Source organism: Tyto alba, unplaced genomic scaffold (genome assembly GCF_018691265.1).
Source record: "Tyto alba isolate M040663 unplaced genomic scaffold, T.alba_DEE_v4.0 Super-Scaffold_41, whole genome shotgun sequence".
NCBI classification, from domain to species: Eukaryota; Metazoa; Chordata; class Aves; order Strigiformes; family Tytonidae; genus Tyto; species Tyto alba.
The window spans coordinates 12,349,967-12,362,073 of record NW_024881317.1 but is presented as its reverse complement, the minus strand read 5'-3'; the positions used below and the strand labels follow the sequence as shown (position 1 = coordinate 12,362,073).

The 12,107-nt window shown below is 38.7% G+C and overlaps 1 protein-coding gene across 1 annotated transcript in view; it reads right to left on the bottom strand.

Annotated features, from left to right (window-relative positions):
- The window catches only part of FBN1 (fibrillin 1), a 159,814-nt gene that overhangs the window by 26,587 nt on the left and 121,120 nt on the right, over nt 1-12,107 (bottom strand). The window contains exons 35-45 of the mRNA XM_042803990.1: nt 11,897-12,022; nt 10,211-10,333; nt 9,660-9,782; nt 8,634-8,798; nt 8,171-8,239; nt 7,934-8,059; nt 6,499-6,621; nt 5,695-5,853; nt 4,686-4,757; nt 2,828-2,953; nt 1,607-1,729 (exon numbers count right to left, since the gene is read on the bottom strand). Of these exons, the coding sequence (XP_042659924.1) occupies nt 1,607-1,729; nt 2,828-2,953; nt 4,686-4,757; nt 5,695-5,853; nt 6,499-6,621; nt 7,934-8,059; nt 8,171-8,239; nt 8,634-8,798; nt 9,660-9,782; nt 10,211-10,333; nt 11,897-12,022 (1,335 nt within the window). The remainder of the gene's footprint in view (nt 1-1,606; nt 1,730-2,827; nt 2,954-4,685; nt 4,758-5,694; nt 5,854-6,498; nt 6,622-7,933; nt 8,060-8,170; nt 8,240-8,633; nt 8,799-9,659; nt 9,783-10,210; nt 10,334-11,896; nt 12,023-12,107) is intronic.

Genomic DNA, 12,107 nt, shown 5'->3' with positions numbered 1-12,107 from the left:
TCTCTTACGAACTTCTTTGCAGCTCAGGAAAGTAGAGATGAAAGAAAAACTATGACTCTCTTTGGTGCTCTACGGGCAAATGAATAGTGAATTAAAGCACCAGGGAAAAGTCACTTCTTCTCGGGTAAACAGTCAATATTCTAACTTTTTAAAAAATTGGGAGGCAGAATTGTCTTAAGTGCCAAAAATTAGTTTATATGAAACATTATTTATTGTACCACAATAGATAGAACTGGGAGAATGCTTTTCTGATAATAAGATAAACACAGCACTCACAGTACTAGTGGCTGTGGTACACCAGTTTTGATTCAATAGCATATAAACTAGGGGGGTGTGATAATTTTCCATGCAGTAGCATGACTGATCCAATACCGCAAGGTGCTTAGCACTCTTTGCTCTCAGCAGAGTGGTTGGGAATTTCCTTCCTTTGCTGGATCAAGTACTTTATCAACCACTTTTATTTTGAGTCTAATTGCATAACTGTTTTTGCTAAATATAAAATAAGAGCAAAATACAGGGAAGTATTACTGTGTGCCAATTCGTGTCTGGTATTGTAACCCATATCAGAACCTTCCCTGGCTCTTCCTGTACTGCTGTAACGAACCCATAACAACAACAATTACATTAGGAACATATTGAATATTTACATGTGCCACTGCATAGCTTAACAAAACAAAGTTTTAGTTCTCACACTAGAGTTCTGGTTGCCCCTACACCCTTTTCCCTCAAGGGTCACATGAAACAATGAAAAACTGCATGGCAGGGGAAAGTACACTTCCTAAAACTCAAGTACTCAGAAGCAAAAACCCAAGGAAAACGTTACCAGTTTCCGTTGTAATTATTATTTTGTTCAGAAATGTATATAATATTTACAGTTGCTTGGCCCACAGCAGTCTTTAAAATCTCTGCAATTCTTCAATCAAGATAACATGAATGCCTCTCTGGACTACGATATTATAAGAAAAAGCAAATAGATTAGAGAACTGCAGTCCCAATCGGTGAGTATTTAAAAATAATGTTCAGGAGCCTGTTTAAATCCACATAAAAGTTAGGAAGTTTAACAATAAGCTTTTTAAGTTAGCTATTGTATATGGTCTAGCAGATAAGTCCACCTTATCAGCAGAGACCCCAGAAAGCAGTGAGTTTTTTGTAAAAATACAAGTGGCAAATAAACTGCTAAAACACATCTAGCAAATTATAATGAAAAACAAAGAATTTAGGCAGATGAAGGTCCCTCTCAGGACTGCAACTGAATTTTCAGTGTCAGAAAATAGTTAGTCAAACAGTAGCGAATCAACTGTCTTCCCTCCCTAGCTACAACATGGGCTAAAGAAAAATGATTGCAGTTGGTGGGAGAAAGTTCAAGACAAACACCTACTCAGGTGATTATCTCTCATTTATGCCTCTGTGGAATGGGTCCTTTAGTCTTCTGGGAACTACCAGAATGTTTATGGGATTCCCTAAAAGGCTTTAAGAGGAGGGTTCTTGGAGCCCCGACCATGTCGTGGTATACCTTCTTTCTGAAGAGGAGATAGGCTTTTTTAGCCATCTTCTAAAATCTACTACTTTTTGCAGACCCTCACACAAACAAGTCAGAAGTACTCACCAGTGCAGCGGCCAGTTGATGTGAACCTGTAGCCAGGTTTACAGTCACAACGGTAGCTACCAGCTGTATTGACACATTCTGCATTTTGCTGACACACTGGTCCATTTTGGCATTCATCAATATCTGTCAGTACAAAAAGGCAATGTGATTGTTATGGTAAGCTGGCACTTGAAAGATGTCAAAATCACATTGTTTTTAGTGTAAAGAGTATTACCTTACTCAAATATAGGAATTTCTTTCTAATTCTGAAAAAAAAATATATATATATTGGTGAAAGCAGATATTTGGTCACATTTAGGTACCTCCCTGAAATGATCCCAAACCCACATACTTCCATTTTCAAAATTCATTCCTATTTAGAGAATTTACATAATGGCTTTCTGAAGGTGTTGGAAGGCCCATGAAAGGCCTGTTGCAATACTGCACTTGGTTGGATTTCAGACTTAAGACTGCAATCAGAATAAGGAAGCTGCTGTATCTGCACAGATGTCCACTGGATCTCTGAGGATCTCTCCACTATGAGGATCTCTCTTGATCATAACAGAGCATATCCCTGTTGGATATTAGTAGTTTTCAATGTAAACAACACAGAATTCCAGGCAGAAAATTTTGACCCATTTTCCTTACTTAAGCTGCTGCAAAAAGAGAACTTTATTTTCACAGAAATTTAACTGTTTCACCAGAAGCAGCATACAGAAGATGCTTTTACTTGAAGCTCTCAATGCCTTTATTGCAGCACCCATCTTGTCAGCAGTTGTAACCCACACCAGAGAATGACAGCAATTCATACTGCTGTATTCAGTTTCTCCATTAAACTGACTAATACAATGTTAGGAAACATTTAAATTGGAAAAAAAAAATAATGTGTTTATATTATTTACAGAAATCTTTGTTCCATTAGAAAAAAATATCTTGGAATTAAAAAAAAACTGTGCTCCTGATCCGACTCAAGACTACTACTCTTTTCTTGGCTTTACTGTCAAATGTGAAAAACAATGTTTTTTCCCATGACTGCTGACTCATGCCCCTTCAAGGCCTTAGATGTCTGATGGAAAATCTAGTATTTTCTATGCAAAAGAATTCAAAATGTCTGCATTATCATGGACTTATTACATTGATAGCAGTATTTTCCCCTCATTAAGGGTGACTTGCAAGTATATCAGACTTGCCAGTGTCTGAATTGCCAGCTGATGAAATCTCTGAATAAGACCAGCACTCTACCTTCGCAGATCAGTAGCTTGTCATTGTAGAAGAAACCCACAGGACACTCGCATCGGAAGCTGCCAACCATATTGATACAAATCCCATTTTCACACACTCCAGGAATCTCTCTGCATTCATCAATATCTGCAAGAAATTTTTTTGAAGCACTTGTAAATAGCACTTTATAAAATCTTCTGCTACTGAATGTATCCTTATGTGATTATCCTTAAGAGAATTATCAAATGTATAATGCAAGCATCAGAACGTTCCCAAATGCAATAGACAATGAGTCATTCCAAACTGTGGAAATGTGGATATTTCCTATTTCCTCACATTCTGACTATTCATGGTAGTGAAGATATATCCTGCTACATAGGAATGCAGAAGGCAGCACTGACCATCTGAAGTGATGTCAACATGCTATTAATTAGATTGATTAAGCCAGGTTGCCAGGGTTTGCCAATGCTCTATATATACATTTTAGTTAAGTAACTGATTTTGGCAGAAAAAAAAAACAGCTGCTATTATAATTATGTCTTACCTATTGAGTCCTTAAGTTACACATATTTAATATTCTGACAACATGAAAGAATTCAGATATTCCTCCAAAAACTGCTTCATTTAGTAAAAATTGCCACATGCACTGATGTACACAAGACAGAGTATGTTGCGAAATTGTCAACTAACATGAGTCTCCATCAGGTAATGTGGATTTTTTTTATTTTGCTGCTGGATCAAACCCTTAATTTCCTACATTAGAGACCTGCCAAGATCCCAAAGCAGCAGGGAGAGCCTGTGATTCGCGCAGCGTAAAGCTGTGTGTGCCTCACCACAGCGCTGCATGCACTGGGAGGTACTGGTGGCCTTCGTGGGATGGCGATCTGTTTCAGTTGGCTCCTGAAAGTACACTGCTCTGTGATGTGGCAGGGCAGACAGAGCAGACTGCAACACTCCTGGCATGCACGTCAGCTGCTACAGATGCAGCTTTTACCTATGCACATTAGCATGATCCAAGGTCTCCCTGCTGATGAATGGCCCAATTAGCGTTAGTAGACTTGGCAACAATTTGGGCTAATGCTAATAGCTAGAAGGGGGAACTTTGCTTCTAAGAAATGACCTGGTAAATAATAAATACTGTACATTTCTGTAACTTCTTTAAAAATTACATTCCCCACTTTACTAGAAATATTTCCATCTAACTAGCTCAACACTGCATCACAGCAAGAGCTTAATGCTAAAGCACCTGATTACTGGCTATATGCTGCCTCTGTTTGTTACAAGGCACATTATCTGCTTCTTATTTGCATTTTTGTGTGAATAAAAACAAAAGGGAGTCCCAGTAGGGATTTACTCAACTCCTTGTCTTAGAATTCCTCATTCTTTCCCTCTTTTGTTTTGCAATTTGTTACTCACGATTCGAATGTTACACACAATAACATATGTGAGAAATATTCCAGCTGAGCAGAAAAAAGGATTTTTGTGTCAAACCAATACACAGGGGGACTGATGTGAAATGTCAGATTAAATCTCTGCTTTAGTTTGAAGGAAAGACTCCTAATTCCTCTCAGACCAAATGCTGGCTGGCCTTACTCCCAGACCTCTTCTTCTCAGTATCTGTGCCTGGCTCATGTAGGCCTGATTACAGTTTCTTTGGAGCTTTATGTTGCCCTGATTACAAGCAGCAATTATCATTGCTGCCAGCTAGGAGGAGCTAGGCAGAAAGTTTGCAGGCTCAGACTTAAACAGAGGTTTGAACTCCATTACACTATTTAGTTGTTTTTCCTCCCACGAAAAAAATAACCGGGAAAACAAACCCCTCCTCTTACCTGGTCAGAGGTAGCATGGAATTTAGTTCAAAATAGAAATTACAACTCACCAACTGGTAATCCTGTATAAATGTCAATGAAGAAGCCAGGCCTTTGACTTCCACAGAGTGTGGAGAATTCATCTGCAACAGGAAAACAAAGCAGCAATTACAGTATTTGGAATTAATCAACAGTCCAAAAATTCATTACATCCTTTGCCCAAGAAAATTCTTATACTCTTTCAGCACCTGCAGGGCATACAGAGGTATGCAGACCCTTCACAGAGGCTCACCATGTGATGTGCTTAGTATACACTTGGGTTCTCATCCAAAGGCCACTGAAATTAGCAAATAAGAAGATGTAGATGGCCTGGCATCACATCCTGATTTTGCTTTGTATATGCTTATCTCTGTGCATTACAAGTTTTGCATACAAGTCCAGATCTGACTTTTAAAAACCTGAACTGTAAGTTGGAAGTTATTCAAGTAAGTGTCTATAAAGTTTGTTCTTGAAACAAACTACCTTGAACCAGTGTCATGTGCTGGGCTCAACTCTGCAGGGTCTTCCCCAGTGTGAAGGAGTCCTGTATGCCCATACAATTAGCCCAGAAACTCCTACATCTTACATTTAGCTGCTTGACACAGATCATTCTCAGAGGAGACCACAGTACCTCTGTAAACCCATGGCTATCATAAAGGCCCTCTGTGGCAATCAGCAGTCAAGGCACAGCACAGCAGACACCATATTTGTTGGAGCAATGCCAATAAAACCTTGGTCAGTGCCTCAACACTGGATCAACAAGCATTTGCAAAAAGACACATTAACCAGTATAGAACATGAAGTCTCCCAGACAGGGAAACTGGCACAAAGGAGGCATGGCCCAGCAGCATAAACACAATCCACTTCACATATGCCTTCATTGTGACTAGGGATGATCACCTCCAGGCCAAAAAAGTAATTAATCCCTTAATTTTAGACACACAAGAGCAAAGACATAGCATCTCTAACAATATTACACCCACTAATAGTAATTATAATGTTACCAAGGCTTTCAAATAGCTTTGCCATGCAAAAACATACCAGTGCTTGGGATAGGACACTGTTCACAAGGCTTATTCCATGCACGTCCAATATTGTAGGAACAGCAGCACATTTTCTTGGTCATATTAAAGAGCAGCTCACCGTCACAGGTTTGATTGTCAGCATAGTAATTTCTGTAACACAAACTTCTTCTCATATCTGTGAAAATGAAGAAAAACCAAGGCCAATGCATTAGCAACTCTTATGGAAGATGATCCACCTGAAGGGGGTTTAGGACGTATCTCCTTCAAATTATGTACTTTTTAGCTCCCTGATGAGTAGATGCTGCAGCACTGTAGAACTCTACAGAACAGCTTATCCCTAGAAGATTACTCTAAAAGTATGAAAAAGTGTTTGCAATACAAATATTCAAGAGCAATCAACATGGCTATAATACTGATCAGACTCATCAAAGGATTCAGGATTGACCTTTTGCCCAACACTGAAAAATATGAGCTAGTTTATGATTCCCCCTAAGAACTGTACACAACTTTGACTTCATTCTGTGAAGTCTGAGTCATTTTTGCAGTATTTCACATGCAGAAGCTTTTAAAGCTGAAGTAAACCTTGGAAGGGATGAAAATAGAAATATCAAACTAAAGGAGAAATTTGGATGAGATACTGAAAGATCTGCACTAAAAGTGAGCTGCCTTGCTTTATTTAATAAAATTAATGAAAGAAGCTTGCTCTTTCATTTAGTCAATTCTTGTGTAACTAAATTCAGAGAAATAGTTCTGATTTGTATCTGGTAAAGCCCTGGCCCAAAGCACTAAGATAAAGCTTTAAAAAACCCACAACCCATACCCATGCAGTTGTTTCCTCCATTGACTTGCATGTAATCAGGAGGACAGATGCAGGTGTAGTTCCCAACAGTATTGTAACATGTGCCAGGTCCACAAATGCCGGGTGTATCACACTCATTCACATCTAGAAGAGAAGAAAAAGGCAGTGAGTGGCCACAGAAGCTTTCTCATTATGCTTCAGAGAATGAAAATATCTCAGTGACATGTGAGGTAGGAAGGTGCTGGTGGAGGAGAGCTGAAGTGGCTCTGAGAGAGGCCACAGTGCAGCAAAGCCCACGCAGAGAAGGAAGTGGTGGCACAAGTGGCCACGGAAAGACTGGCTGTGATGTGAAGATGGAAACTCTGATATGTCTAGGCAGCTCAGAAACAGCAATTTGGGTTTTGCATCTGTTGCACAAAAATAGTGTTTGACGATCTCATCCATACTGGGTTCCCAGATCTGGAAAAGAACCAAAGCTGTTCCTTGTGGAATGCCCATCTCAATAAGTAATGATGCTAAACCAGACTGACTGGATGGTTCAGGTCAGGTCTCTGTTTACTTCATCAAGAGACTTTAACCTTTGTTATAAAAACCCCAGCCAAACCTAAACCCAACACTGACCCCAAAACACCTCAGTTCCTAAAAGTTCAAAAGTATTTCATTAGACTTACCATTTTAAAGTATCTTTGACACACCATTAAAGAAAAAATATAGAGGTAGATTTCCACTTCAACATTTGTTGAACTACATAAGCACAATATGGCTGAAGCACGTTGGTTTAGCCTTAATTTAGGACCTTCATCTTTTGTAATTCTGCAGTGTTTGGCACATCGTAGGCATGATATTAATATTATTTACAGTCTGAAAGGCTGAAGACAGCCTGGGAAATTTAAGGACTTGATGGGTTGCTTCACATTTTATATTAAGTAAAACCTGACAGTCCTATGTAAAGTAACGAACATGTACTACTGATTGTGCTAGGGGAAAGAAAATGTTTTGCAGTAAACCCAGTATTTTCAATTGGACATTGAGATCAGCAGGAGAGAAAATAAGCAGTGGAAAAAAGGCATGGACACACACTGTAACCATCCCAGCAGACTCATGGGGTAAGTTTGCTCTTTATCTGACTGCTTATTAATTACCCATTAACAAACAGCTATTTTTTTATAGCTGGCTAGTAAATTATGTTTTACTTAAAGAAAAAATGTTGGGTTTTCTGGTTTTGATCAAAATCTGATCATTTTAAACAAAAATTTGTGTAGATTTCAACATGGTCAAGAGGGAATTTTCTCTCTCTCAATTTAAGACTTCAACTTGTTACAATTTTCCTACTCTTAAGCTTTATACCACTTGATCTGGTTATGTTCCTTTTCAAGGACAGAGCAATACTACATATTGATCCATCATCATTTTCTAAGAATAAAAGCAGAAGACTAGTTTAGTGATAGCTACGTACCATCGCACACTCGAGTCTCTTCATTCAAATAGTACCCTGATGGACACTGACACTGGAAGCTCCCAAATGTATTAATACATTTTCCTCCTTGGCAAAGTCCAGGCAGTTCCTGACATTCATCAATATCTGTTCAAACAAAACCACAAACATTTCATTAATGTTTTTCCATGAAAAACAACACTTGCTTAAGGGTTTCATAATTTTAGACATGTAAATATAGGAAAATATAAACATTACCTTCTAATATAACTGTAATAGGGTTTGGTCGGAATCCTTCCCCTCCAGGGCAAAGAACTTTATATTCAGCTGAAAACAAAATAGAGTTATGAACCTAAAACTGTAAAAACATTTTCAGCATAATTATTTTTGAAAATTAATCACAATATTACAGGTAATTTAACTGTAAAGTAATAAAGTGACTAAATATAAACGTTAGGTTTCACTTTGCAACATCAACTGTTATTCCATTTCATAACGTAGCTTTTTGTGTAACAGCAAACTTGCTCAAAAGTGACAATAATATTCTGACTAAGTAATCTTTCTGAAAGACTAGTAAAGTTTTTGGTTAAGACTGGTAGAAACCTGTCCCTTGCATGTACACAATAAATGATTACATGGGTATTTGAGTTACCTGCCTAAATTAGAAAAAATCCAACAAACACATTGCATTGTTGTGTTTAGCCCAGAAAAGCTGACTTACTTGTATTCACAAGTGGACAGTGTTCACAGGGAACTCCCCAGGCTTTGCCCAGGGAGCAGCAACAGGAGGCCTTGGAAACACCCACTCCAATCTCATTGCTGCAGAAGGTGCCGCCATTATCTCCACGAGTTTTTATGTCCAGGTAACAGTTGCCAGATCGTGTATCTGTTCAGAACGCACATAATGACAAACACATCTTATGAGAGAGGAAAACAACACATCATCTCAGGATGAGGGATTTCTTGTAGGACAGCCAAAGAAAGTAACTTGTGCTGTCCAGAAGGACCCAGCTTTTCCCACTTAGATAGGACAGTGGTGCTCCATTCCTTGGCTTTGTTGAACTCCTCACAAAGTATGAAATTTATTGAGCATGACCAAGAGCAGTTCAGTCAGGCCTTTTCTTATTTTGATTCACATTTTCACCCACATTTGTACATCCTTCCAGTCCCAGAAACCCACTGCTTTCTCCTCTCCTCAAGGTTAACAAGCATGAAAGCATCTACTAAATGTTAGGAATTTCAAATACATTTGAATTTGAGGAGCATCCCTATGCCCTCTTAAACAAACAAAAACCAAAAAATATCAGAGGATTACTAAACAGTTGGAGCCTAACACAAGAGCATTTCCATTGGCCATGAAGCTGCACCTAGCCAAGCTGTGCTCAATGCTCCAAGAACATGGGTGGCTTTATGTTGCAACTTCATATGCCTGCCATCTTGGGGCCAGCTGGATGGTGGCTCAAGCTTGTTGAAATTTAAAATTGTCTCAAGCCTGCTGTAAATTGTGGACAGCTGTAAGAAGCCCCAAGGAGTTGGTTGAGGCAGCCAGGCACTGCTGGCATGCTACATCACTCTGGATATACTCCAGCTTCACTATTACAACCTCTAAGCCAGGGGCAGCGGGGTAGGAGTTGGGAGAGCCAGTTCCAGCCCTTTTCCGCAACCTGAGACTTTATTCCTAAGCAGTCAGCCTTGCAGCCCTTCTGTGCAATTTCACCTGTAAATAACATCAGGAGTGGTGCCTTACCAACACATCCAACTCTGGTGGGATTCAGCTCAAAATCAGGAGGGCACTCACAAGTGTAACTACCAGCTGTATTGACACATGTGCCACTAATGCAGGTTGTGGGATCTGCACATTCATTAACATCTGCAAGAAAAAAGAGCACATGGTAAGCAAAAACCTGAGGACAACGCAAACCATTGATATATTTGCTATAATATGCTGACCACCACAAATGGATTAGTTATGAGATACTGATCTCCAGAAAGCTGTAAGAAATACATACACATTTTAGAAGAACACATCTCTCTTTGGGAGATGGGGACAGACAGAAGGCTTCTCTCTGCTCTGCTTTTCCCCTTCTTCTCTTAAGGCAGTGGGATATCAGAAGTTGACAAAGAAGGGGAAAGAGGAGTGTAGAAAATGCAAGAAGAAGAATCTTTTGTTGTACACAGTAGGGAAGCCTGTATTTTCCTATATCCAGTCTGATTTGTATAGCTTTTTAAAATAAGTTCCTAAGGAGCTGACCACAACACTAACAGATAATTTAAAAGCATGTTCAAAATTATATTTACCTGTGCAGTTACCACCACTTCTGTCCAACTCGTAGCCCACTTCACACTCGCATCGGAAAAGTCCAGGGAGATTATGACAAGTACCGTAGACACAGATGTTAGGAAGTGAGCACTCATCAATATCTGATAGAGGAACAGGAGGGGAAAAATATGAGATTTCCTTATCTTTTTAAGATATAGTCAGAGAACTGCAACAAGGCTCAGAAAACATGGGTCTGGAAGCCAACTGCTTCTGCACACTGTGTAAGACCAGAAAAAATAACATGCAAGATTTATGTTTGAAGCCTAAGGAACCTAATCCACAACCTTCTGTGGGGGCAAAAGGCTCTTTTCAATGCCTCTGGAAGCCATGCCAGAAACCACCTGAGCTTATTAGCGGACTAATCTGACAAGTAGCAAAATTAAACATGGCAGAAGATATGCTTTAAAAATTAAGTTTATTCTAAATCAGCAGTTATCTGCAGAAAGCTGGACATTAGCAAAGGAAAAGCTTGTGCCCAAAGGTGAACTTGACACTCATCTTCAAGTTTCTGAGCTTGACAGATCTCAAGTTTTGCAACCAGAGCTCACTTTTGTGCCTTCTGTCCGAATCACTGCATCTGATTCAGTATTTACTGACTGCTGTCTGCACTACATAAAGAACAACCAATCTGATAAAATAAAAAAAGTGTGTGTTTACAAAGGGCCTTAAAATACTGCATTTAGTATATGATTCCAAGACATCAAGGAAAGTGTGTTTTAGCAACCACAGCTAGGCTCTATATAAGCTATTAAAGTTAGCTAAAAGGTTTGAAAGTAAATTGTTTCATGAAAAATTATAAAACCTAATGTTGTTTTAGTTTACACAAAAATCCACTCTCACAAATTATTTCTCTTGGTAGATAACTAAAAAAAATACACAAAACACTTTTCAGGGGAAGAAGTCCTATTTATAGTGCTGTACTTATGAACTCCATCAAATACCAGTTACTGCGAGTTATTACTATGTTAGGTGATATGGTTGCTTCTTCTTGACTGACTTAACTGATTAGCATTATATCAACTGAGGATTTCAACTGTTACAATTAAATATATTATCTTAATCATGTTGGTAGCATGTTTATTATTTGATTTTTGTGAATATTTGCATATGCAAAGCTCTTACAAACAAGTTGTAAACAGTTAACTGACAACTCATTTTCAAAACTGAACAAATACTCATGGGATTTTTTTTTTTTTTTGGTGGTTGTATAAACTTTCTGCCAGGCTTCAAACTCTGATTCTGCATCTCACAGAAGCCTTTAAAGCATGTTCACTGTATTAGCTACCAAATCAGTGTTTTTCAGCAGCATACACTCCAAGGCAAAGTTACTACTTCTGTTTAACTGTAATGAATAAAATGAAGACCTGGGTACAAATGATCAAGATGAAATGGCAGCTGACGGCACCATTTGGACCACTAATCAGACCCACAAATAATATGTCATAAGATAGGCTCCAAAAAGCTATTCTTTCTGTATACAATGGATAGATGAACACCCAGAGGCCCATAATAAATGTATAAACTGAAAAAATGCAACTACTCTTGACAATTTTCATGCAGTTCTCAATACAACCACAACTGCAACCAATTGTAAAATTTTTCAAACATAAAATACTATTAAGGCAGAATTTGCTGAGTGTTGTTTAAAGCTTACAGAGAATTACCTTCACATGCTTTCCCATCTGGACTTGGCAAAAATCCCATATCACATTCACAACGATATCCTCCAGGGGCATTGAGGCACTGCCCATTTTCACAGAGATTCAAGTTTTCTGAGCATTCATCGAGGTCTGTAAAAGGAAGAGAAATTGCAGGTTTACAGTAAACATGGTTTTCTCACCAATACTTGTTTCAGCTGAAGCATGCAGGGCTTCA